This window comes from Mobula hypostoma, chromosome 4 (assembly GCF_963921235.1).
Source record: "Mobula hypostoma chromosome 4, sMobHyp1.1, whole genome shotgun sequence".
In the NCBI taxonomy this organism is placed as follows: Eukaryota; Metazoa; Chordata; class Chondrichthyes; order Myliobatiformes; family Myliobatidae; genus Mobula; species Mobula hypostoma.
In genome coordinates, this window is record NC_086100.1 from 39,879,503 (window position 1) to 39,903,769 (window position 24,267).

Genomic DNA, 24,267 nt, shown 5'->3' on the forward strand with positions numbered 1-24,267 from the left:
AACACCTCACAATGCTCTGTCCATTGCCATTTCTTCCCAATCTGTAATGATGAGTTCAGGGAGTGGATCACAGTAGCCAAGTTTGGCAGGAACCTGTTACAGTGATTGACAAATCCTAAAAAGGGCTGCAACTGTGACACATCCTTTCACCTTTGCTTGAATTTTCTCTGCACACTTGCATAATCTTTGTGCAACAATCATGTGGCCACAGTAAGTGAAGCTTGGTTGAAAGAATTCACACTTGCTGCATCATGCTCTGAATGTATAATCTTCTAATCTTTTTAACATTGTCTTGAAATTTTGGAGATGTTCCTTGTCATCCCCACCAGTAACAATGATGTCATCCAGGTAACACCTGATCCATAGATTTCTGTCAGAGTGCAGGTGCAGATGCTACTCCAAAAATAAGATTATAGCAATAAAGCCCTTAGTGAGTATTTATGGTGAGAAGCACTTTGGACTCTTCTTCCATTTCCATCTCTAGGTAGGCCTCAGCTAAATCCACCTTGCTGCAGGATTTCCCTCCAGAGAGGTTTGCAAAGATATCCTCTATCCTGGGAAGAGGGAATTGATCTCCTTTCAGTACTGGGTTGATGATGACCTTAAAATCACCACAGTTCCTGACAGACCCATCCTTCTTGGCTATTGGGACCATAGGCATTGTCCATGGGCTTCACTTAAATTTGGAAAGAATTCGTTCAACTTCCATGCAATCTAGCTCACTACTTTATCATGGACAGGCATTATAAAACTTGCATGTGGCATTTTCATTTAACACTATTTTACCCTTGATATATTTGAGTTTTCCAATGCCATCCTTTAACACTACTGTGGCATCATCCAGTACCTTTCTTAATTCACTTGCAGTTGACTCTATTACTGGAGATATGGTATCCAATAGGTGGATGGATCTCCAACCATGTATTAGTTGCCTCAGCCAATCATATGCCCACAACACTTCCTCTCTTCTTTTAACTATATACAAGCCCAATGTAGCTTCTTGGTTGTTGTATTTCACTGTTATGAACTTCTCCAGTACAGATTCCAAGATATCTGCAGACTTCAGTTTAATATCTTTGAAATGCCATTCAAACTCATTTTGTGGAATGACTGAAACAGCTGAGCCAGTGCCCAATTCCATTTGAATTAACTTATTGTCCACTTCTTGTGCAAGCTATATTGCATGTCCCCTGTTGAATTTCACATTATGTATCTCAAGGCTACCCAGTCCTATGCCATTCTCATCAGATTTTTCCATCAACAGCTTGCAGATTAGTGGTCTTTCTGAAACTGCAACCTCACTTTCTCTCTTTCCCTTCTCTGTGCAGTCCATTTATTTTTGTCTGCCTGACATGCTCTTTGTACGTGTCCTTCTTTATTGCATTTTCTGCAAGTTTTGCAGTTAAACCTGCATTGGTCTGGTGTATGTCAGCCCCTGCCACAATTGTAACATCATTTGTTCACCCAGGTTGGTTTCTGTTCAGACATTACAAGTTTCTTCACGCTCTCTTTCATTCCTTACTGCAACACAAACTGCAACTCTGTCTGCTCTTTCCAATAATACATTTATTTCAACTGATTTTTAAAATGTGAATTAGGTTTCCGTTAGAAGCCATTTCCAAATGCTTCCCTGTAAGATTCCGCAAATTAAATTTTTTCTCATCATAAAGCCGATTACTGAACTGACAACGCTCAGCCAACTTCTTCAATTCAACCACGTAAGATGAAATGGACTTTCCTTCCATTTGCTTATGAAACCCAAAGCATTCTGCAATCAGCAAAGGTTTTGGTTCTACATGTTCCTGCATTACTTTCACAATATTATCAAAGCCCATTTCGGTTGGTTTGGTTGGAGCAGTCAAACTTCTAAGCAAACTGTATGTTCTTCTACCTATTGCACTCAGCAAAACTGGCATTCAGTTCTAATTGGTTATTTCATTTGCTTTAAAATACTACTCAGTTTGCTCAGAATACAAAATCCAGTTATCTATTGTGCAATTGAATACATCTAACTTCCCAATGTAGCCAGCCATTTTTGTTCTTTCTTTTTTTATGAATGTCATCACCTGGAACTCACTGTCTATGAACCCGTGGATTTCATCCATTTTCTGCCTTTTTTTTTGTAAAACTCAACTGTCTCTGTCCCTTCCCAAAGAAGCATGTATTGTGCTCTTTTAAAAAGTTGGATGTCTCACTGTGCTTCAACAGGTAGGTAGTTGTCTTGGGTTCATTTAAAACTTCCTCATCACCACTATTATGCTTTGTAACTCCAAACTTAAAACTAATCGAAAGAAATACATGGAGCTGGGAAACAACGTGTACTAGTTTTGTTTTACATTTTAGTGAGGCGTGTGCTATTCATGCAGTTAACATATAACCCATAATGAATTATGCAAACAACAAAGATGGCTTAATCAAACAATATATGTACAATATTACTCTGTAATACTACTACTACCGAAATATTAAATACAGAATAGTTTCAATAATTCCTTTACGCTCACAGATACTTTGCATAGCAGCTGTGATTGTGATCTACATATTAAATATCACCATTTGAGAAAGCTTGTCACTTGGAAAGGTAAAAAAAACACGGCAGTATTAGTTCCTCAGTAGATACCTGTTCGGTGTGGTCAGTGGAGCTTGATAAACATGTTCCTGGATCCTTTGGTTTAGCTGGCTTGCTTCTGTCATACAGGTAAGAAAAAAAGTGTAATTATACATAACGTTACGATTTTAAACAAATGTTCTTGGCATCTTTTAGTTTTCCATCCATAGTCCAGATTTTCCTGCTCCTGCAACAAAAACTATTGCCTATAGAGAATTGAATAGAACTGGACAAGATGCCTACCTTTATATGGAAGGGACCTGACTTTCTGCTTTTTTGGCTACAACAACTAAGCATGCATTGCCAAGGGGTGTGCTTGTCCCCTGCTTTGCACTTCTATTATAACTGTGCCCATTAATATCCCAGACAGATCAAATCAAACTATAATTACAGATATTTCATTTAGATTGTGATAATAGAACTAGAATAAGCACTGCACTTCTGAAATTAAAGGTCTGTTTATTCCTGGCCACGTGACAACTGTTGACATTGGAATTTCTGCACACATTGAAATGTAATGATAGATAATAGGAAAGTTTGGAAGAAATATCCGGTATTATAGGGGTAACTAGAGTTGAACATTTTTAAATAAACATCAATAGCCTGGTTGGCACTATAATTTACCTCGGTAGGCTTGCAATTGTCCTGTTAGTACTTTCCGTATTTCAGAAACCCATAGATTCTTCTGTTCTACCGATGATGCCTGTAAGCAGGTATTGATTTCAAATTAGAGTCCAACAAACAAATGGCTTGAAAACTGCACAAGATTTTCTAACTGGGTTATGCCAGTTTTATTGTATATGACTGGCAAATTGGGATGGAAATCATTTGGGAAATACTTTTCCAGCTGCCCACACACTCTGTCGGCCATTTAAAAAAAATTCACATATGAATAATGCACTCATCTAACATGGCCAAACCTCCACAGTATCATCCACCCCCAACTCTGACACCAACCCCTCCCACAGTTCCTCCTAATATTTGTTCATCTATGTTAATTTAAGTACACAGAAGGTATACAAGATTTCAACTCTTTTCAAATAAATTATTCAAAGGCCCAAGGTACTATATTAAAATCTGAAAATTTTAACTTATTTAAAAATAAATTTATTTAAATGCAACTACAAATTGACAATTGACCTACAGCAAATTGTATCTGTCCTCTCTCTCTTTTGGCATATGCTTCATCAAGATCTGTGCTGTGGCCAATATCCTTGTTTTCTCTTCAAATGCTTCACCTTCCAGGGTCAAGCTGAAGAAGCCAGGATTACTCATAGCATCATTGTCAGTCTGTAACCCACTACTTACAGTGGAAGGGAAATCGATTCCCAGAGTGCCCTAATTTCTTATAGTGTAGGGGAGTGTATGGCAATGCACTTTCTCAGAAGGAATAAAGGTGTAGACTATTTTCTAAACGGGGAGCGATTTCTGAAATCAGAAGTACAAAGGAACTTGGGAGTCCTGGTGCTGGATTCCCTGAAAGTTAACTTGCAGATCGAGTCGGTAATAAGGTAAATGGAATGCTAGCACTCATTTTGAGAGGACTAGGATATAAAAGCAAGGATGTAAAGCTGACTTTTGCTGAGGCATTGGTCAGACCATATTTGTAGTATTGTGAGTAGTTTTGAGCCTCACCTAAAAAAAGATGTGCTGGCATTAGAGAGGGTCCAGAGGAGTGTTTACGAGAATGATCCTCAGAATGAAAGGATTAATGTATGAGAGTCTAGGACCAGAGAGTGGGGCCTCAGAACAGGAGGATGCCTCTTTAATTTTTGTTCATTTAGAGATACAGCAAGGTAACAGCCCCTTCTGGCACAACAAGCCGGCACAGCCCAATTACACTGATGTGACATATTAACCCGTACATCTTTGGGATGGGCTGAGGAGAAAACTCTTCATGTAAGAGGTTGTGAATCTGTGGAATTCATTGCCACAGACATCTTGTCATGGTCCCTTCTGGCAATCCCCCAGCTTGCCATTTGCCTCAAGAATTGGGTCTCAATCACCTCACTTAGATTCCAATCATTCCCGGGCACCACTAACTACACGCACCTGCTTCCCATCAGAAACGGCAGGATAAAAACCCTGTGACCACAGCAAGAAGCCGCCAGTTCGTTGGTTGACTCTTGTGAGAGTAAACCTTATTTCTTATTCCTGGGAACTGTTAGTTCCAAGCTTTGCATCGTCTCCTGGATATCGGCTCCCCGTTCACGCCTAACGACTCTGCCTCAGCATCTGTGTCCTGCACTTGGGTCCGTCCCCAGCCACGTCCTTGCAACATGTCTGTGGAGGCCATCCCACTAGGCATATTTAAAATGCAGGTTGATAGGTTCTTGGTTTGAAAGAGCTTCAAGGACTATGGGGAGAGGGCAGGAGAATAGGATTGAGAAGGTAAATAAATCAGCCATGATCAAATAGAGGAGCAGAGGCAACATACCAAGAGGCCTAATTCTGCTCCTGTGTCCTACGGTCTTATTTGTTATAAAGACATCAATGACATAATAACAATGAGTTTGCCTCATTGCAATTCAAGATTAACTGAGAGAACTTATGGCTCTGCTGCCTGGCTAAACTACAGCAAAATTTCCAAGTCCAGGAAAGTGAATTACAATTTTTGAAGCACAAACACGAGAAAGTCTGCAGATGCTGGGAATCCAAGCAACACAAACAAAATGCTGGAGGAACTCAGCAGGTCAGGCTGCATCTGTGGAAAAGAGTAAACACTCAACATTTTGGGCTGAAACCTTTCATGAAGGGTCTGATGACTTGATGAAGTCCCAAAAGTCCTGATGAAGTGTCTTGGTTTAAAACATTGACTGTTTACTCTTTTCCATAGATGCTGGCTGGCCTGCTGAGCTCATTTTACAGTATGTGTGTTGCTATAATTTTTGAAAAATTGTTTCCTGGTGTGTTAGAAACCGTAGGACTGCTGATCCAGACTTACACAAGTCTTGGACCTCTCCTCCCTCTCAGCTGTGCATGCCATCCAATTATACTCAGGGTTAAAGGCCATTATTCAGATCCAACCTTCCACCTTCAAGATTCCACTTCCTTTGTCTCTCTACCGAGATTTAAGCAGAGGGATAGAGCATACTTGGAAGAGATTTTGGAATATTTTCAGGGTTTGAACTGTAAGGAACAGCATAATGTTCCATTGATTTCAACCTTCACACATAAGTTCTTTTGGTGTTGAAATTAGCACGAAAGTTATTCTCCTGCTCTAAATAATACAACACAAACAAAATGTAAATTTTAACATTGCTCATTATTACCTGAATAATGTATACTTCTTCTCTGCCATTGTACCAAATCTCAAATTTCTTAATATCACCTTTAACATTTTCTGTGATACCAACAGCACTCATCTGAAAGCATAACATATACATTGTTAGCTGCAGGGCTAATTAGCGCCATCAAAATCATACTTAGATCATGATAGAATGTTTTCTTTCCCTTCTGTAATAACTTCTATAGATATTATTCTTTGACTCCAACATCAGTTGTAGCAATGTGAGTTCAGATGGAAAGATCTGGTTAGCATATCTGGCTAATACTGTGTGTCCGACAGAGTGATCAGCTGCACTGGGGCTCCACAGGGGACTGTCTTGTCTCCCTTTCTTTTCACCATTTACACCTCGGACTTCAACTACTGCACAGAGTCTTGTCATCTTCAGAAGTTTTCTGATGACTCTGCCATAGTTGGATGCATCAGCAAGGGAGATGAGGCTGAGTACAGGACTACAGTAGGAAACTTTGTCACATGGTGTGAGCAGAATTATCTGCAGCTTAATGTGAAAAAGACTAAGGAGCTGGTGGTAGACCTGAGGAGAGCTAAGGTACCGTTGACCCCTGTTTCCATCCAGGGGGTCAGTGTGGACATGGTGGAGGATTACAAATACCTGGGGATATGAAATGACAATAAATTGGACTGGTCAAAGAACACTGAGGCTGTCTACAAGAAGGGTCAGAGCCGTCTCTATTTCCTAAGGAGACTGAGGTCCTTTAACAGCTGCCGGACGATGCTGAGGATGTTCTACGAGTCTGTGGTGGCCAGTGCTATCATGTTTGCTGTTGTGTGCTGAGGCAGCAGACTGAGGGTAGCAGACACCAACAGAATCAACAAACTCATTCGTAAGGCCAGTGATGTGGTGGGGATGGAACTGGACTCTCTGATGGTGGTGTCTGAAAAGAGGATGCTGTCCAAGTTGCATGCCATCTTGGACAATGTCTCCCATCCACTACATAATGTACTGGTTGGGCACAGGAGTACACTCAGCCAGAGACTGATTCCACCGAGATGCAACACAGAGCGTCATAGGAAGTTATTCCTGCCATCAAACTTTACAACTTCTCCCCTGGAGGGTCAGACACCCTGAGCCAATAGGCTGGTCCTGGACTTATTTCCTGGCATAATTTACATATTACTATTTAACTATTATGGTTTTATTACTATTTATTACTTATGGTGCAACTGTAACGAAAACCAATTTCCCCCAGGATCAATAAAGTATGACTATGACTATATACTGCAGGTTATTGTTGAGAAAATTGTGGATTCCCATTCCAGACCCATGACAGCAGGAAGCCTGGGAATTAGATAGGACTTGATTACACAAAGCTCCAGTTACTGCCTTGAGCTTTACCAACTTATGGAGTATCAAAGTTGTCATTGCATAAGACAATATCAAGAGAGGGGAATTCAATGCACAAAATGTCCCCTGCCTCATGTTGAGTTCAGGCAACTGACTAATTGACAATGAAAGAAAGTACCAGGAGCACAGACAAATGGATACTTAGGGTCAAGGAATGTGTAGAGCTTTATATAATGGACTGGCAGTAGAGGGTGAACATAGCAGTAATTTTGCCTGGACTCTAATGCTATTGTGTACCTTCAGCGAATGTTTAAAGCTGTATGAGGGAGACTTCTCATGCCCATCTGCATTCTCCTCTCTTTTCTTGCAGAACAATAGTAATTTTGTGTATAGGAACAAATGCCTTTGCATTGGTTTGAACCGTGCCAAGTCTTTGACCTTGCTGTGAACCTTCTTGTGGTCCGTCCACACATTAAAGGATCCTTGCATCAAGAGTTTCCCAAGATCATTTAAGTTACCCTGTGAAAATAACACATTTCCAAAGCAGAATCTAAATTAATACAGGATAAGACAGTACATGATAATTTCAGAAAATTCAACAAGATAAAATGAAGGAGAACACTCTGACAGCTTTCAATGAGATTGCCAAGCACCGAGTTCTAACTAGCGTGCTGAATAGGCAGAAACCTTGCTGATGCAATTGTTCATACAACGTTAAAGAGTTCAGCCTTGTAAGTAAATGAGGATGCATTAAAATAACTAGAGATGTCAATAGGATAAAGTATGCAATCAGCTATTGACATTAGGATAACATTTAGGATGGCAGCAATTTATTATCAGACTGGATGAGCACTATTTTGTTTGACAGTAGTGATGTTTATGGTTGAATGACAAATAAACAAACTTGCAAAGGAAAGGATAGAAGATGTGGTGGAGATAAGCGCAGATTTCACAACCATTTTGGCCTAAATGATCTCCAACAAATGAAGAACAAGTCAGTTGCATATTGACAAAATACCACTTTTATTATTACAGTGACAGCATATTACTGACAATAGAAGAGACAATCTGATTTTTGTTGTAATAACATGTAACGTGCATTTAACATTTTGCTAATTACTAGAGGATCTCAAAATCCACATAAAGATGCACACCCTTAAACAGCACGATTAATCACATCCAGTGTGAATAAACATTTGTTTTAACAATTATATTCACATTTGGCCTTAAGAGGAGCTTTGAACCAGATGAGCACACCAGCAGTAAAATAATCTGTTTCATAACATTGTCTGACTGATCCTTTACCTCAAGGTATCTGCAACCAGACCTCTAAAGCTGACTATTCCCAGCCATCCTTCCTCATTCTACGCTTCATATGCACGCGTTATCTGAAACAACCCGAGTCCTGCCATGGCCTTTTTCCCTATGATATCTGTGGTTACAGACCATTATCTGCACAGTTAGGTAGCATCTCGATTTTAATTTTCACAAATCCTTTTGTGTCATCACCCACATCTGTAATCTCTATTGGCTCTACCACCTTCAGAAATCCCCCAATTCTTCACCATATTTAAATTTACTTTCTCCACCATTTGGGACCATACCTTTAACCATCAACTCTAGAACTCTACCACATCTCCCCTACCACTCTGTCTCCCAAACTTTGAGTTCTTTTCCTCCTTTGAACTGCTCCCTGAGAGCTACGTCTTCAACAAGTTCTTTGTTACTTACCTTAATATAACACTCCCAGCTCAGTACCAATTTTTTTTTGAAAACATTCCCATTAAGCATTTTGCAATGTGTTACAAAGCATTCTACCCAAATGGAGATTGTTGTTATTATTTGAGCATTAAGTATTTTGCAACAGATTAGTCAGCTTATATTTAATGTGTTATAAACTGGTTTACTCTAAAACCCCGGAACTTCATCCTACAATGGATCCTTTGGCACTAAAGCACTTACCGCAGATATTTCTGGATTCTAAACAAGTATGCTGCAGGCTCCGCAGTTTTCCAATATATAGAAAAAATTTAATGAAATATTGGGTGCACCTGCGAGTATGGATGAGCTGTGAGAACTACAAGAAGTTAACCTCCAGATTCCCATAATTGGGAAAAGATCTGTTCCATTGACAACATTGAAACATTGTTATTAAAGGAGTTTCAATATAATGCATTTTTGGGAAATAACTAATGTGATTAGTATGATAATTGCAATTAGTTAAACCTGCTGGGAGTTCTATTTGTTAAGTATAAACATACAGGTGGAAGTTAATCAGGGTGAATCACAAACCAGTTGTTCACTCACTCAGATGGCTATATTCATGCAAGAAGTCAAAGGTAATGTAGAAGAACTCTTAACCCTAGCTGTTTAAGACCCTAAAACGATTAAATTCTAAATCTCCCCAAAATAATTCTCACTTGACTAAAATCCCTACTGTTAGCCCAGTTCAAACATTGGACTATAGCTTAATATTACTGATGATTTCATCAGGGAGGGAAAAGTAAATGGTGAGGACCTGGAATGCACTGACCCAGGACAAATTCAATGGTAGCTTTCAAAAGTGAGCTGAATAACTTCTAAAACAGTGGTCCCCAACCACTGGGCCGCGAAGCATGTGCTACCAGGCCGCAAGGAAACGATATGATTTGGCGATGTGAAACGATATGAATCAGCTGCACCTTTCCTCATTCCCTGTCACGCCCACTGTTGAACTTGAACGCACGTGAGGTCATTACTCACACGAAGTCATCAGTCGGTCATTAACCTGCAACTACTCGATGAGTAAAAAACAAACGTCACTTGGGAGTTTCTTTGGAAGAGGTGGTAGGGGACATAAAAGGCCTAACGATGATGATAACGCAGAGACAGCTGAGGCCGAGACTGCAAAAAAAAAAGAAAGCTTCCTTTAACAGAAAATACGATGAGTTGTACATAAAATATGGCTTTATTGCCACCAGTGACTCACACGTTCCAAGCCCCCTGTGTGCGATATGTGGAGACAAGCTGTCTAATGAGGTAATGAAGCCCTCAAAACTGCTTCGGAACCTTGGGTCCAAGCACCCTGCACTTAAAGACAAACCCGTTGAGTTTTTTGAGTGGAAAAAACGTAAGCAAATGGAACAGAAGCAAGTGCTGAGAGCCACCACCTCCACAAATGCTGCTGCTCTGAGAGCGTCGTACTTAGTAGCTAGCCATGTTGCTAAGGCTAAGAAGCCTTTCACTGTTGGTGAAGAATTGATTCTGCCTGCTGCCAAGGACATGTGCCGTGAACTGTTGGGAGAAGCTGCAGCTAACAGGATGGCACAGGTTTCTCTTTCAGCTACCACAGTTTCAAGGAGAATTGATGACATAGTGGAGGACATCGAAGCACAGCTGTTGGAACGGTTTAACGAGTCTAGTTTCACTACCCGAGTCAAAGAGGTTGCTCCAGAATGCCAGTCTACACACTGTGTCACACACAGCGAAATGCTGGCTAGCCGAAAAATGTCACCTGATCTTAACAGCGTATTGAGTGATGTTGTTGAAGTTATCGATCACATCAATGCAAAAGCCCTTAATTCACGTCTGTTTGAGCAGCTTTGCGAGGAAATGGATGCAGAGCACAAACGCCTTCTCTTACACACTGATGTCAGGTGACTATCAAGCGGGAGAGCCCTGGCCGGAGTTTTTGAGATAAGAGAGCAACTACAGAGATTTCTTTCAAGCAAGAAGTCACCACTGGCAGCACACTTCAGTGACAAGGAGTGTATCGCAAAACTCGCTTATCTGTGTGACACCTTCAACCTGCTCAATAAATCCAATTTGTCACTTCAGGGGAGAATGACAACTGTCTTCAAGTTGGCAGATAAAGTGTCTGCTTTCAAAGCCAAACTGGAATTGTGGGAACGGCAAGTGGATAGGGGCATATTTGACATGTTCCCAACATTAGCTGGGATTTTGGGAGAGACTGAGGCTGTACCGTCCTTCTCACAGCTGGTGCGCGATCACCTATCTCCTCTGTCCACAGAATTCGAGCGTTACTTCCCAACCGCAAATGATCCAAGATGTGCAAAGGAATGGGTCCGTGTCCCACTTGCGGATGTCCCCGGTGAATCATCCATTTCAGCGCGAGAAGAAGATCAACTCCTCGAGCTTGCAAATGACGGTGGGCTGAAAAGTCTGTTTGACAGAACATCTCTGCCGGCATTCTAGATCAAAGTCAAGGCTGAATATCCTGAGATAGCCATGAAAGCACTGAAAACATTGCTTCCATTTCCAACATCCTATCTCTGCGGTCGGGTTTCCTGCAATGAATGCAATGAAAACTAAATTGCGGAATAGACTGGACATAAGGAACCCCCTTATAATTGATTTATCGCTATATTCATGTGAGGAAAATCTGCGCTGTGTGTTCAATATTAAATTCGTTAGATAAACCCTTTCAGAAATGAAATTGAGTGTATTAGCCACTGATAAGTGACTTATAGTTGACTTATCACCTGTATTCCGGTCGTGATTAACAACCCCACCTCCCCCCGGCCCAGCCCCCCCCCCCCGCCACCCCACCGTCAGCCGGTCCACAAGAATATTCTCAATACTAAACCGGTCCGCAGTGCAAAAAAGGTTGGGGACCCCTGTTCTAAAAGGATAGAATTTGCAGAACTAGGGGAAGAGAGTGGGGAATGGCATGCACTGGATTGCTGTTGCATGGAGCTAGTTGGGATTCAGAGGGCCAAATGCCTCCCTTCATCTCGCAACCATTCTATGATTGTGTGGTATTTGATGTAAGTAAGATTTGAATTATCCAATAATTACAAATAAATAATGCAAATAACAGAACAGCTGGAAGCTCAATACTCACAAATATGAATGATCAGATATTTCTAATAGTAAATATTAGAAACAGACAGCAAAGGACATTACATAATATTATATCTGGCATTTAGTACCAAAAAAGTAACTAATTGTTTGTGAAGTAATAATATCAGTGATCAATCAATAACAGAATATCAACTGTGGGGCAATGCTCAGGATTACATAAAGTACTCAAAACTGAAATAAACTGGGTATTGTTTTCTCTTACCTCAAATCCTGTAATGGCAATTTGATGCATTGAGTCATTTACTGATTTAATTATACTAATCATTGTCTCCAGTGCTTCCTCCAATTCAGCGGTGCCTTCCGAATTCTTACTGCACTTCAGCATTTCCTGGTGAAAATCAATCAGTTAATCTTACTGGACAGTCATAACTAAGTACATTAGTTGTTGGACATGATACAAGAAAATAAGAACATAAGAAATAAGAGCAAGGATAGGCCATTTTGGATGGAGATTTGTTAGGATCACAGAGCTATAACTTCATTGTCATTTTTTTGTACTAATCCACATCTCCTCATTCTCTTATATACAGAACTCCATAAATCTCCAAGGTAGAGAATGCCGAAATGCCTGTTCCCTTTGCAAAGAGAAATTTCTCCTTCTCTGAACCCCAATAGCTTAGGTCTTGCTCTGAGGCAGTGACTCCTGGTTCTGGACTCTTCAGCCAGAGGAAGCCTCCATACAAGCAGTCTTTCGAGCCATGTTGAAATTTTTAAAGATTCAATTCGATCTCCTTACATTCGTCTAAACTCTGGAATATTTGGGCATAGTCTACTCAGTCTGTCATCCCTGGGTACCAGTTTACTGAATGTTTGCTGTAACTTCAACGGCAAACACCTCGTAGTTAGGTAAGGAGAGCAAAATTCTACACAGTACTCCGGGTGCTGCCTCACTAAGGTGTTATGTAAATACAATAAGGCATCTTTGCTCCTCTATCAAGTCAATTTGTAACAAAACCAACATTCTATTCATCTTCCTAACCACTTGGACCTTTACATGGCCTTTTTAATGAAATATGTGCAGAACACCTGGGTCCCTTTAAATATCATCACCTAATTTAGACCATGGAGCAGAAATAGGCCATGAAGTTTGCTCTACCATTTGATCACAACGTATTTATTTTCACTCTCAAACCCATTCTCCGGACTTCCCCTCATAATCTTTGACACTCTTACCAATCAAGAAACTATCAATTTCCAGTTTAAATAAACCCAGTGACTTGGCCTTCACAGCCACCTGTGGAAATAAATTCCACATTCACACCACTGTCTGGTTAAATTTTTTACCCTTTAAAAATACCCTGCTCTTTTTTTGTACACAAAAGTGAATGACCTTTTTTTTAAACATCCTGTCCACTCACTCAGCTTGTCAATATCACTTTGAAGCCTCACTTTATTCTCCTTGCTTCCCACAAGCTCAAAGAGCTTTGTCATATTCGCAGTCTTTTATGATATTTTGTTCCTCAGCCAAATCATTGATGTAGATTTTGACTAGCTGAGCCCATACACCTGTCCTTGTGACCCCACAAGTTAGAGCCACTCAAACTAAGAAAGATCCATTTATTCCCTCAATGCTTTCTGTCTTAGGAGAGTGGTTTAGAGTGCATAAATAACTTCTTTTTTTGAAAGTAGTATGCCTCCACAGGAAGGAGTTGAGGCAACTGCTTAGCCCACTACTCTGCTCTCTCCACAATCATGTACAGCTCAACCATCACCTATAATTTCAATGATCACACCGCTGCTGTTGGCTGAACCTCAGATGGCAACAAGGAGCCATACAGGAGTGAGATTGTTCAGCTGGATGAGTGGTGTCACAAAAACAACCTTGCACTCAATATCAGTAAGACCAAGGAATTGACTGTGGACCTCAGGAAGGGGAAGTTGGGAGAACACATGCCAATCCTCATTTAGGGGTCTACAGTAGAAAGGATGGGTTGCTTTAAGTTCCTGGGCATCAGCATCTCAGAGGATCTGTCCTGGGCCCAACATATTAATACACCCATATTTCTTCAGGAGTTTGAGCAGATTTGATATGTCACCAACGTCTCTTGCAAATTTTGTACAGATGTATGAAGGAACATATTCTGACTGGTATGCAGGCTCCAGGATCTCAAGCAGCCACACTGCTTATTTCAGCAACTTAACGGAGATTTTAGTCTTTCACCAAACTGTTGCTTCAGAGCAACAAATTTCACAACATCCAGTCTGTTAGTGATAATAAACCTGATATCTTAGATGCCTTCAAAGGAAATTAGATGATCACAGTAAATGAAGGAGAAGGCTGTGCTGAGAAAATGAAGACGAGGCATTTGGATTGGGAGTATAAAAACGCAAACATGAGGAATTCTGCAGATGCTGCAATTTCAAGCAACACACATAAATGTTTCTGGTGAACGCAGCAGGCCAGGCAGCATCTCTAGGAAGAGGTACAGTCGACGTTTCAGGCTGAGACCCTTCGTCAGGACTAACTGAAGGAAGAGTTAGTTAAAGATTTGAAAGTGGGAGGGGGAGGGGGAGATTCAAAATGATAGGAGAAGACAGGAGGGGGAGGGATGGAGCCAAGAGCTGGACAGGTGATTGACAAAAGGGATATGAGAGGATCATGGGACAGGAGGCCTAGGGAGAAAGAAAAGGGGGAGAGGGGAAGTACAGAGGATGGGCAAGGGGTATATTGAGTGGGACAGAGGGAGAAAAAGGAGAGAGAGAAAAAGAATGTGTGTATATAAATAAAATAACGGATGGGGTACAAGGGGGAGGTGGGGCGTTAGCGGAAGTTTGAGAAGTCAATGCTCATGCTATCAGGTTGGAGGCTACCCAGACGGAATATAGAGTGTTGTTCCTCCAACCTGAGTGTGGCTTCATCTTTACAGTAGAGGAGGCTGTGGATAGACATATCAGAATGGGAGTGGGACGTGGAATTAAAATGTGTGGCCACTGGGAGATCCTGCTTTCTCTGGCGGACAGAGCGTAGGTGTTCAGCAAAACGATCTCCCAGTCTGCGTCGGGTCTCGCCAATATATAGAAGGCCACATCGGGAGCACCAGATGCAGTATATCACCCCAGCCGACTCACAGGCGAAGTGTTGCCTCACCTGGAAGGACTGTCTGGGGCCCTGAATGGTGTTGAGGGAGGAAGTGTAAGGGCATGTGTAGCACTTGTTCCACTTACAATGATAAGAGCCAGGAGGGAGATCAGTGGGGAGGGATGGGGGGGACGAATGGACAAGGGAGTCGCGTAGGGAGCGATCCCTGCAGAAAGCAGAGGGGGGGGAGGGAAAGATGAGTTTAGTGGTAGGATCCCATTGGAGGGGGCGGAAGTTATGGAGAGTTATATGTTGGACCCGGAGGCTGGTGGGGTGGTAGGTGAGGACCAGGGGAACCCTATTCCTAGTGGGGTGGCGAGAGGATGGAGTGATAGCAGATGTGCGTGAAATGGGGGAGATGCGTTTGAGAGCAGAGTTGATGGTGGAGGAGGGAAGCCCCTTTCTTTAAAAAAGGAGGACATCTCCCTCGTCCTAGAATGAAATGCCTCCTCCTGAGAGCAGATGCGGCGGAGACGGAGGAATTGCGAGAAGGGGATGGCATTTTTGCAAGAGACAGGGTGAGAAGAGGAATAGTCCAGATAGCTGTGAGAGTCAGTAGACATCAGTAGATAAGCTGTCTCCAGAGATAGAGACAGAAAGATCTAGAAAGGGGAGGGAGGTGTCGGAAATGGACCAGGTAAAATTGAGGGCAAGGTGAAAGTTGGAGGCAAAGTTAATGAAGTCAACGAGCTCAGCATGCATGCAGGAAGCAGCGCCAATGCAGTCGTCGATGTAGTGAAGGAAAAGTTGGGGACAGATACCAGAATAGGTTTGGAACATAGATTGTTCCACAAAGCCAACAAAAAGGCAGGCATAGCTGGGACCCATACGGGTGCCCATGGCTACACCTTTAGTTTGGAGGAAGTGGGAGGAGCCAAAGAAGAAATTATTAAGAGTAAGGACTAATTCCGCTAGATAGAACAGAGTGGTGGAATCCAACTGGTTAGGTCTGGAATCCAAAAAGAAGCGGAGAGCTTTGAGACCTCCCTGTTGGGGGATGGAAGTATATAGGGACTGGACATCCATGGTGAAAATAAAGCGGTGGGGGCCAGGGAACTTAAAATCATCGAAAAGTTTAAGAGCGTGAGAAGTGCCACGAACATAGGTAGGAAGGGATTGAACAAGGGGGGATAAAACAGTATCGAGGTATGCAGAAATGAGTTCGGTGGGGCAGGAGCAAGCTGAGACAATGGGCCTACCTGGACAGGCAGGTTTGTGGATCTTGGGTAGGAGGTAGAAACGGGAAGTGCGGGCTGTGGGAACTATAAGGTTGGTAGCAGTGGATGGGAGATCCCCTGAGCAGATAAAGTCGGTGATGGTGTGGGAGACAATGGCCTGGTGCTCCTTAGTGGGGTCACGATCGAGGGGTAAATAAGAGGAGGTATCCGCGAGTTGTCACTGTGCCTCGGCAAGGTAGAGGTCAGTACGCCAGACTACAACAGCACCCCACTTATCGGCGGGTTTTATAATAAGCTTCGGAATGGGAGTAGCTTTCTGAGTATCCTAAACAATGGTAAACATTAGTTAGGACAAATTGTCTACTTTTAAAATTTGCATTTTATGTTTCTATAAGCTTAAAAGGAAGTCATTCAGTCTACTGAGTCTATAGCTGCTCCCAGAGCAATCCTATCCATCCCCTTCGTACACTTGTTATTCTGCAACTTATTCCCTCTCACGTGTCCGTAAGCTCTCCCTCTCCTCCTACTTTCCTACCGTGCATTGACAGTATGAGCAAATTACAGTCACTCACTAGCCTACCAGCACACCATTTGAGAGATAGGAGAAAACTAGAGCACATGAAGGGAACACACATGGTCTCTGAGGGAATGTGTAAGCTGCACACAAACAATACTGGAGGTCAGGAGTGGGCGCAGGTTCCTGAAGCCACGAGGTAGCAAATCTATGTAGTCGCATACCAGTAATGCAGCGAACCACATATGCATCATATGGTAAACTTCTCTCACAGTTATTCTAATAACAAATCATGTACAAATTTATTAATTTTCATAAACAACAAAAATATTAACATTTGTTAACAGTGGAAAAATACGTACCTAACATATTAAAAATAAAGAAAATCTTTAGTGCAGATCATGCAATGTCCCAAATTCCCGGAAAATAAATTCTCCACAAGGTTCACTCACTAATCAAAAGCTTGTGCCTTTGTTTGTTGTTGTGTTTTCTTTTATTTTCTTATGAAATGGAAGGAGACCATTTGGCCCATTGGGTTAAAGCTAGCACTTTGAACAATTCCATCAATTCCTTTCTGCCACTAAGTTTCTTGCAAAGAAGTCTCCCACATGTCCATCAACTCAAACCTGATTCTCCTATCAGGTACCTGCAATAGGGTTAATTTACAGTAGCCAGCTAATGTACTGACCAGCATGCAATTAGCTTCTGGGAGGTACCCAGAGCAATTGGGAAAAGTCTAGGGAGAATGTATAAACCACAGAAACTTCATGCGCGTTCTGGACCGATCCCAGACTGCTGGATAGCCACATTATAATCCCAGGTTCATCACCATTCGTCAGAAGAATCATGTCTTAAAATTCAGGAACAAAAGTTAAAAGTCAGAAGGAGGGAGTATATAAAAAGTCTGTGCGATAGAGTGAAGGTTAAGAGAAATCAAATTACAAAATGAGTGATGGAGATTTGTAACAGAAATTCCTCTCTTTCTCTTTGGAACTATTTATTTATTTTTTGTGACATAGCAATTTTAATGTCTTGTACAATAAATCTCATGATGTATGTAAGTGATAATAAACTTGATTTTGATTCGCATAAAGGAATGAAACAATCGCTTTACAGGAAGAATAAAAATGCAATGTTAAATAAATATTTATTTCTTTATGCCCTTCTCTACTACCTCTTTATCTTAAAGTGTGTCCCCTATCTATTTGTTTAATGAAAAACAATTCACCTGAAATGTTAATTCTTTTCCTCTCCACAATTGCTGGTCAATCTAGTAAATATTTCCAACATATTTATTATTTCAGATTTTCAGCATCTGCCACATATTAATATATGATCTTTAAAGAGAAGTTAGATAAACTTACAACTGAGATGAAATAGTGTTAGTAGCATTAGATAAAGGCACATGATAGTTTTGTTCAATGCTGTAAACTGAATAGTGGAGAACTACAGATAGAAAAGTGTGATAAAGAGTGCTTTAGTCATAGTTGCAGCATAGATGCAGACTCTGCAGCCTAACTGATTCCTACCGACTGCACTACCAGCAAGCCTGTCTCCTCTGTCTGTTTGTCCCATCATTCTGTAAACCTCTCCTTTCCACGTACTTAATTAGATGCCTTTGAAATGCTGCTAATTTGCCTGCCTTAATCACTATTTCTGGCAACTCACTCTAAATTCTCACCACCTTTCATGTCAGAAGCTGCTTCTGGTGTCCCTTTTAAATCTCTTGCCTCTGATCTTAAACTCTTGTCTTTAGCACCTCACTTCTGTGCTTTCATGATCTTATATCCCTCATGATCTTATACACCCATACACCTCACCCCTCAATTTCTTACATTCCAGAAGGTATAGTCCTTGTCTACACAACCTCCCAGGCCTAAAGTTTACACAGCATCTGGGTAAATCTTTTTGTTTTCACCCTTTCTAGTTTAATTACACCTTTCTTATCACATGGTGGCCAAAACTGCACCCTATCCCTACAAGCGATGTCTCACCAACATTTTGCATAACTGCAACATGACTTCCCAAATCTGATATCCAGTGTTCTGACGGATGAAGATCAGCATGCTGAATGCCTTCTTCAGCGCCCTGTCTGCCCAAGACACCTCCTTCAGGGACCTGTGCACTTGCATTTCTACGTCCTTCCGTTCCATCACCCTCTCCACTGAAGTCCTACCCTGATTTAGCCTCCTGAAACCAAATACCTCACAATTATCTGAATTGAAACTCACATACATTGCTGATCAAGATCAAACCCCAACGGAGTTTTTTGTAATATTCTGCACTGTCTACAACACCAGCTATTTAAGTTGTATTGTGCCTTGTAGACGTACATCCAAATCATTTATAGGAATTACAAATAACAAAGTCCAAATACCAACTCCTGTGGCACACCAGAACTCCAGTCTGAGAAACAACCTTCTCATCCACCATCAATTATTGCCAATTATGAATCTAATCAGTCATCTCCTCCAGGATCCCACACAATCTGGACCAGCCTGCCACAAGGGACCTCATTAAAGATCTTAAAAAATCCACTGCCCTACTCCCATCTACCCTCTTGATTACCTTCTCAAAGAACTCCAAAGGATTTGTCAGACACAATGTTTCACACACAAAGTAATACTGACAGTCCTGAATCAGATCCTGTCTCTTCAAGTGTTTGTAGATCCTGCCCCTCAGCATCCCCTCCAGCAATTTACCCACTGCTGGTATCAGACTCACTGGCCTGAAGCTCCCTGGCTTATTTGACTATCTTTTTTAAACAATGGTATCACATTAGATGCCTGCCAATCATCCAGAACCTCACCTATGGCCAGAAATGAAGCAAAAATCTCTGCATGGTCTTCCGCAATTTGTTTTATAACTTTCCACAATGTTCAAGAATGCACTGGGTCAGTCCCTGGGATTTTATCTACTTTAATGCACTTTAAGGCCTCCAATACCTCCTCCCAAACCTCCTCCCCATTAATTTATATAGTGCTTCATGGCAAATCTTTAACTACAGTACTTGCAGTAGGAAGTCAAAAATCTTTTAATCATTCCCTTGTATTATTAATGTGAAATTTATGTGCATTCAACTTACATTGAGGGCGCAGTACACAAAATTCTCATGTTATCCACAATAGCATACATCGTCCTGCCCTTTATCAGGTACTATCCAAAATCGGATGCCCGGAGAAATATCTCAGGATCCTGCAGCTCTTACGCAATGATACGAGTGCAACAGTCATCAGCAACAGTGGTTCTGAAGCTGCACCTTTTAAGACTGAGACCTGGGTCAGACAGGGATGCATCATTACCTCAACTCTATTTGCTGTTTTCATTGCAACCATTCTTCACCTCACAGGCCAAGACCTCCCACTAGGAGTCCAGATTCTCTACAGTATAGAAGGGGGGCTCTTTAACCCTAACAGGCTCAAGGCAAAGAGCAAGGTGTCAGCTACTTCCATCATGGAGCTCCAATGAGGAGGATCTGCAGTGCATAATGGATGCTTTTGCCAGAGCATACAAGCTGCTGGGACTTGACCCAAACATCAAGAAAATCCAAGTCCTGCACTAACCTGCTCCAGATCAAGCTCCTAAACCTCCAAGTTGACAACATCCCTCTGGAGAACACTGATCATTTCCCAAATCGTGGCAGCCTTCTTTCTTCAAGAGCCAACATTGACCTTGAAATAAATTGCAAACTAGGCTGTGCAAGTGGAGCTTTTGCCAGGCTGAGAAAGAGGGCTTTTGAAGATCGGGATATCAAGACCAACCCTGAGCTTCTGGTCTATGAAGCTGTAGTTCTCCCCTCCTTGCAATATGGAGTGGATTCATGGATTTAGGCACATAAATCCCTTGAAACTTACCACCAAAGATGCCTCTGAAAGATTCTGAGAGTTAGCTGGAAGAACAGGCGTACTAACTATAGAACCCTGGAGGAAGCTAACATTAACTCCATAGCCACAGTCATAACTCATCACCAATTGTGATGGGTCAGCCACATCATCCGTATGCCTGACTCCCGCCTCCCAAAACAACTCCTGTTCGGCCAACTCGAGGATGCAAAGCACACTCCCCAAGGGCAGAAAAAGCGGTTCAAGGACAATATCAAGACCCCCCTGAGGAAGTGCCACATCAACCTGGATAGATGGGAGAAACTAGGACAGAATAGAGAAAATTGGAGAAGGATTGTCTATGAGGGGACTGCACAGCTCGAGGAATACCTCCACCATGGTGCTCTGACTAAGTGCCTTCAACATAAGGAGAGACTGGAAAAGGCCCAACCAGCTACATCCACCACCACTTCAATGACCTACACCTACCAACACTGCAGTTGGACTTGTGGATCATGGATCAGCCTCTTCAGTCACCTCAAGACCCACAAGTGACCAGATCAACCACCAGGAGAAGAATCATACTCAACTACGAGTGATCACTGATGATGACAACTTGTTTGAGTTTGTTAATCTTCCCACTTTTCAAGAATCCTGATTACCTTTAAGAGAAGTTGATACTTTGTAATCCTCTGAACAGGTTTTAAAAGGTAGGCATCCAATGACAGTTTATGATCCAGTTTTTGCTGGCACTCCTGATAAAAAAAATACAAAATAATTAACCATTAAAGACACTCTGTTATATTTAAGATTGCCTACTTAGCTTTATTTTATATGACATAATAAGAAATTACACACTGCCATGCACAGAATAAGAAACAGAATTTTAAGAAGCATCATTAGATCTTTAAAATGAAAAGGGGATTACAATGAAGGCTATTGTGCACTTAGGATTTGAACTGATAATGAAGAGGACCAGTGCTCAGCCAATCAGATTTAAGGAAAATAAGAACATCAATAGTAGCAGGAGTCGGTCATCTTGCCTGTCGAGCCTGCTCCACCATCCAATAACATCATGGCTGATCTGGCTGTGCTCTCAGCTCCACCTATCTGCCCTTTTTCCCATAAATCTTAATTCCCCTGATATGCAAGAGTCTTTCTAACTGTGTCTTAAGTATATTTAGTGAGGTAACTTCTGTTGCTTGGTCGGGCAGGGAATTTCACAGATTCAGTGCTCTCTGGGAAAAGCATCTCTGTCCTAAATCTGTTCCCCTGTATCTTGAAGCCATGCCTCCTAGGCTCATTTACCACTCGTATCTATCCCTTGTATAACTTTAAATGTTTCTAAAAGTCCCCTTCCATACTTCTGAAGTCCAGCGAGTATAGTCCCAGGCAACTCAATCTCTCCTCATAGCTTAACCCCCCCTCCCCCCATTCCAGAATCAACCTCACAAACCTCCTCTGCAGACTTACTAATCATACAACCTATATTTTCATCCAGATCATTAATATATGACAAACAGCAGGAGACCCAGCGCATCTCAGAGAAACACAGTAGATACCATTTCGGTTTGCACAAAAACCAATGTCTTTGTTTTGAATATGTTTCCATGTTTAAAAAAAAAATGAATAATACAAAATTCTGACCTGAAAGAATTGGCAATCTCCACACTGTCTCCAGAGGGCTTCCGAACGGGGCTTGTTTTGACAATATTTTTCATAAATTTGTAACTCCTCTTTCTACAAAAGAAATAGAAACATTCTTTGTAATAAAAGCAGAAACAACATTAGAAAGTAACTAAGTTTGAGAAAAGGTAGTCTGTTACTTAATTTGAATAACTAGTGAAGTAAAGTAACTTAGATACAGAGCAGCAACAGCATTCTCGTTTGACAAGAATTCTGAGATTTTTGTTCCATTCTTCAATAGTTAATCTTGGCTACCTTGAGGTGGATCTGGTCCCTTGTATCTGAAAGTACTTCCGTATGCTCCATCCTCTGCAGTTGCAAACACTTTCCAATTTTTCCTTATCTACTTATTGATTTAATGCAGCTTTGTTCAATCCTGACAAAGTCAACAATTTTGCTGATAATAGTGTAGAGATTAGAGTCTACAGATTGTTTGCCCTGACAGATACAGAAGTTCAGGCATTAGGTAGTCACTTCCAGCATGGTGTTAGTGTTTGAGGGATTTTCCCCAATGACAGAATCACTGAGCTTTCAGGGCTGTTCTCTTTCGCTACCAAGGATGTAGGTTGGACGAGGCTACAACAGGATCAATGGCTATCATGATCGGATCCTCTAGATTTTCCTGTAGTTGAGCAGCTGGAAGGGATTCAGTGCTGAAGTTCTTTGAGAAAGTTGCAAATAAACACTGTAAGTAATTGTTCCGGGTCCTGTTTCGTACTGCTGCTTATGAACCCAGATCCTCCACAACAACATAAAAAGTAGGAGCAGGACTAGGCTGTTTTGGCCTTCAAGACTGGTTTGCGATAATGTAGAGTTCAATGTCATTTTCCAGAAAAACACCAATATCCCTTCATTCCCTTAATGCCCAGAAAACTACTGATCACTGTTTTTAATGAACATTGACGATAGAGAATTCTAAAGATGCACCATCTTCTGAGTGAAGAAAGTTCTCTTCACCTCAGTTCTAAGAGGCCTTTCCAGTATAGTCAGGAGAAACATCCTCCCTACATCTAGCCAGTGATAGTTCATCTCTCTGTCAAATTATTGATATGGGTTTTGAGAAGCTGAGGTCCAAGCATCAATATCTCTCGTACCTCACTAGTCACAGCCTACCTGTCTGAGAAAGTAACACTTATTCTTGCTTTTTACTTTCTGTCGAATAACCAATTCTCAATGCATGTTGGTCCATCATGGCTGGTTCGGCAGAACATCGTGGGCCGAATTGCCTGTCCTGAGCTGCACTGTTCTATCATTCTTGTTTCTATGCGCTGCAATCTACTTCCTGTGAAGACCTTATTAAACAACTTCAGAAAGTCTAACATAGTACGTCCATTGGTTCCTCTTTAACTATTTGATTAGCCTCATCCTAACTGAACACTAACAGATTAATCAAATGCATTCTTTCCTTTATAAATTCATAATGAGTTTGCTCAAACTGAACACTGTTTCCACTGTGTTTTTTTAAATCTTCATTATAGATTCCAGCATTTCCTCCATCACTGCCACGATGCTAACATTATTGTTTCCTATTCTCTCTCTCCTCTTAAATTGAATATGGGGGTCACATTTGCTACTATTCAATCCATAGAACAACTCCAGAATCTGTTGAACCTTGGAAGATGATAACCAGGACTTTCCCTACCTCTAAACTCAACTCTTTCAAAACTTTGTGATATAAACCTTACAATCTGGGATAGGTCCTTACAAATTATCAGCCATCAAGTTCACTAACTTCTCCAGCACTATTTTTTGACTGATACTTTTGTTCCTTCAATTTCTCTTTCCCACTAGACCCTTAATACTCTAATATAGCTTGCTTATTTTGTGTAGATCATCCAGTTGCTATACAATTACTTAATTTAACTTTTAATTCTTAACTGACCATTTTAGATTCGTTTGTCTCTTCTATAAGGTGTCCACAATTGG

The 24,267-nt window shown here is 41.3% G+C and overlaps 1 protein-coding gene across 2 annotated transcripts in view; it reads right to left on the reverse strand.

The window, feature by feature from the left end:
* mcf2l2 (MCF.2 cell line derived transforming sequence-like 2) overlaps nt 1–24,267 on the reverse strand; it is a 338,701-nt gene that overhangs the window by 85,723 nt on the left and 228,711 nt on the right. For both annotated transcript variants that reach the window (XM_063045673.1, XM_063045674.1), the window contains 7 exons: nt 22,303–22,395; nt 21,318–21,410; nt 12,266–12,391; nt 7,498–7,719; nt 5,881–5,973; nt 3,233–3,311; nt 2,621–2,687 (listed from right to left, as the gene is read on the reverse strand). In XM_063045673.1, the coding sequence (XP_062901743.1) occupies nt 2,621–2,687; nt 3,233–3,311; nt 5,881–5,973; nt 7,498–7,719; nt 12,266–12,391; nt 21,318–21,410; nt 22,303–22,395 (773 nt within the window). The remainder of the gene's footprint in view (nt 1–2,620; nt 2,688–3,232; nt 3,312–5,880; nt 5,974–7,497; nt 7,720–12,265; nt 12,392–21,317; nt 21,411–22,302; nt 22,396–24,267) is intronic.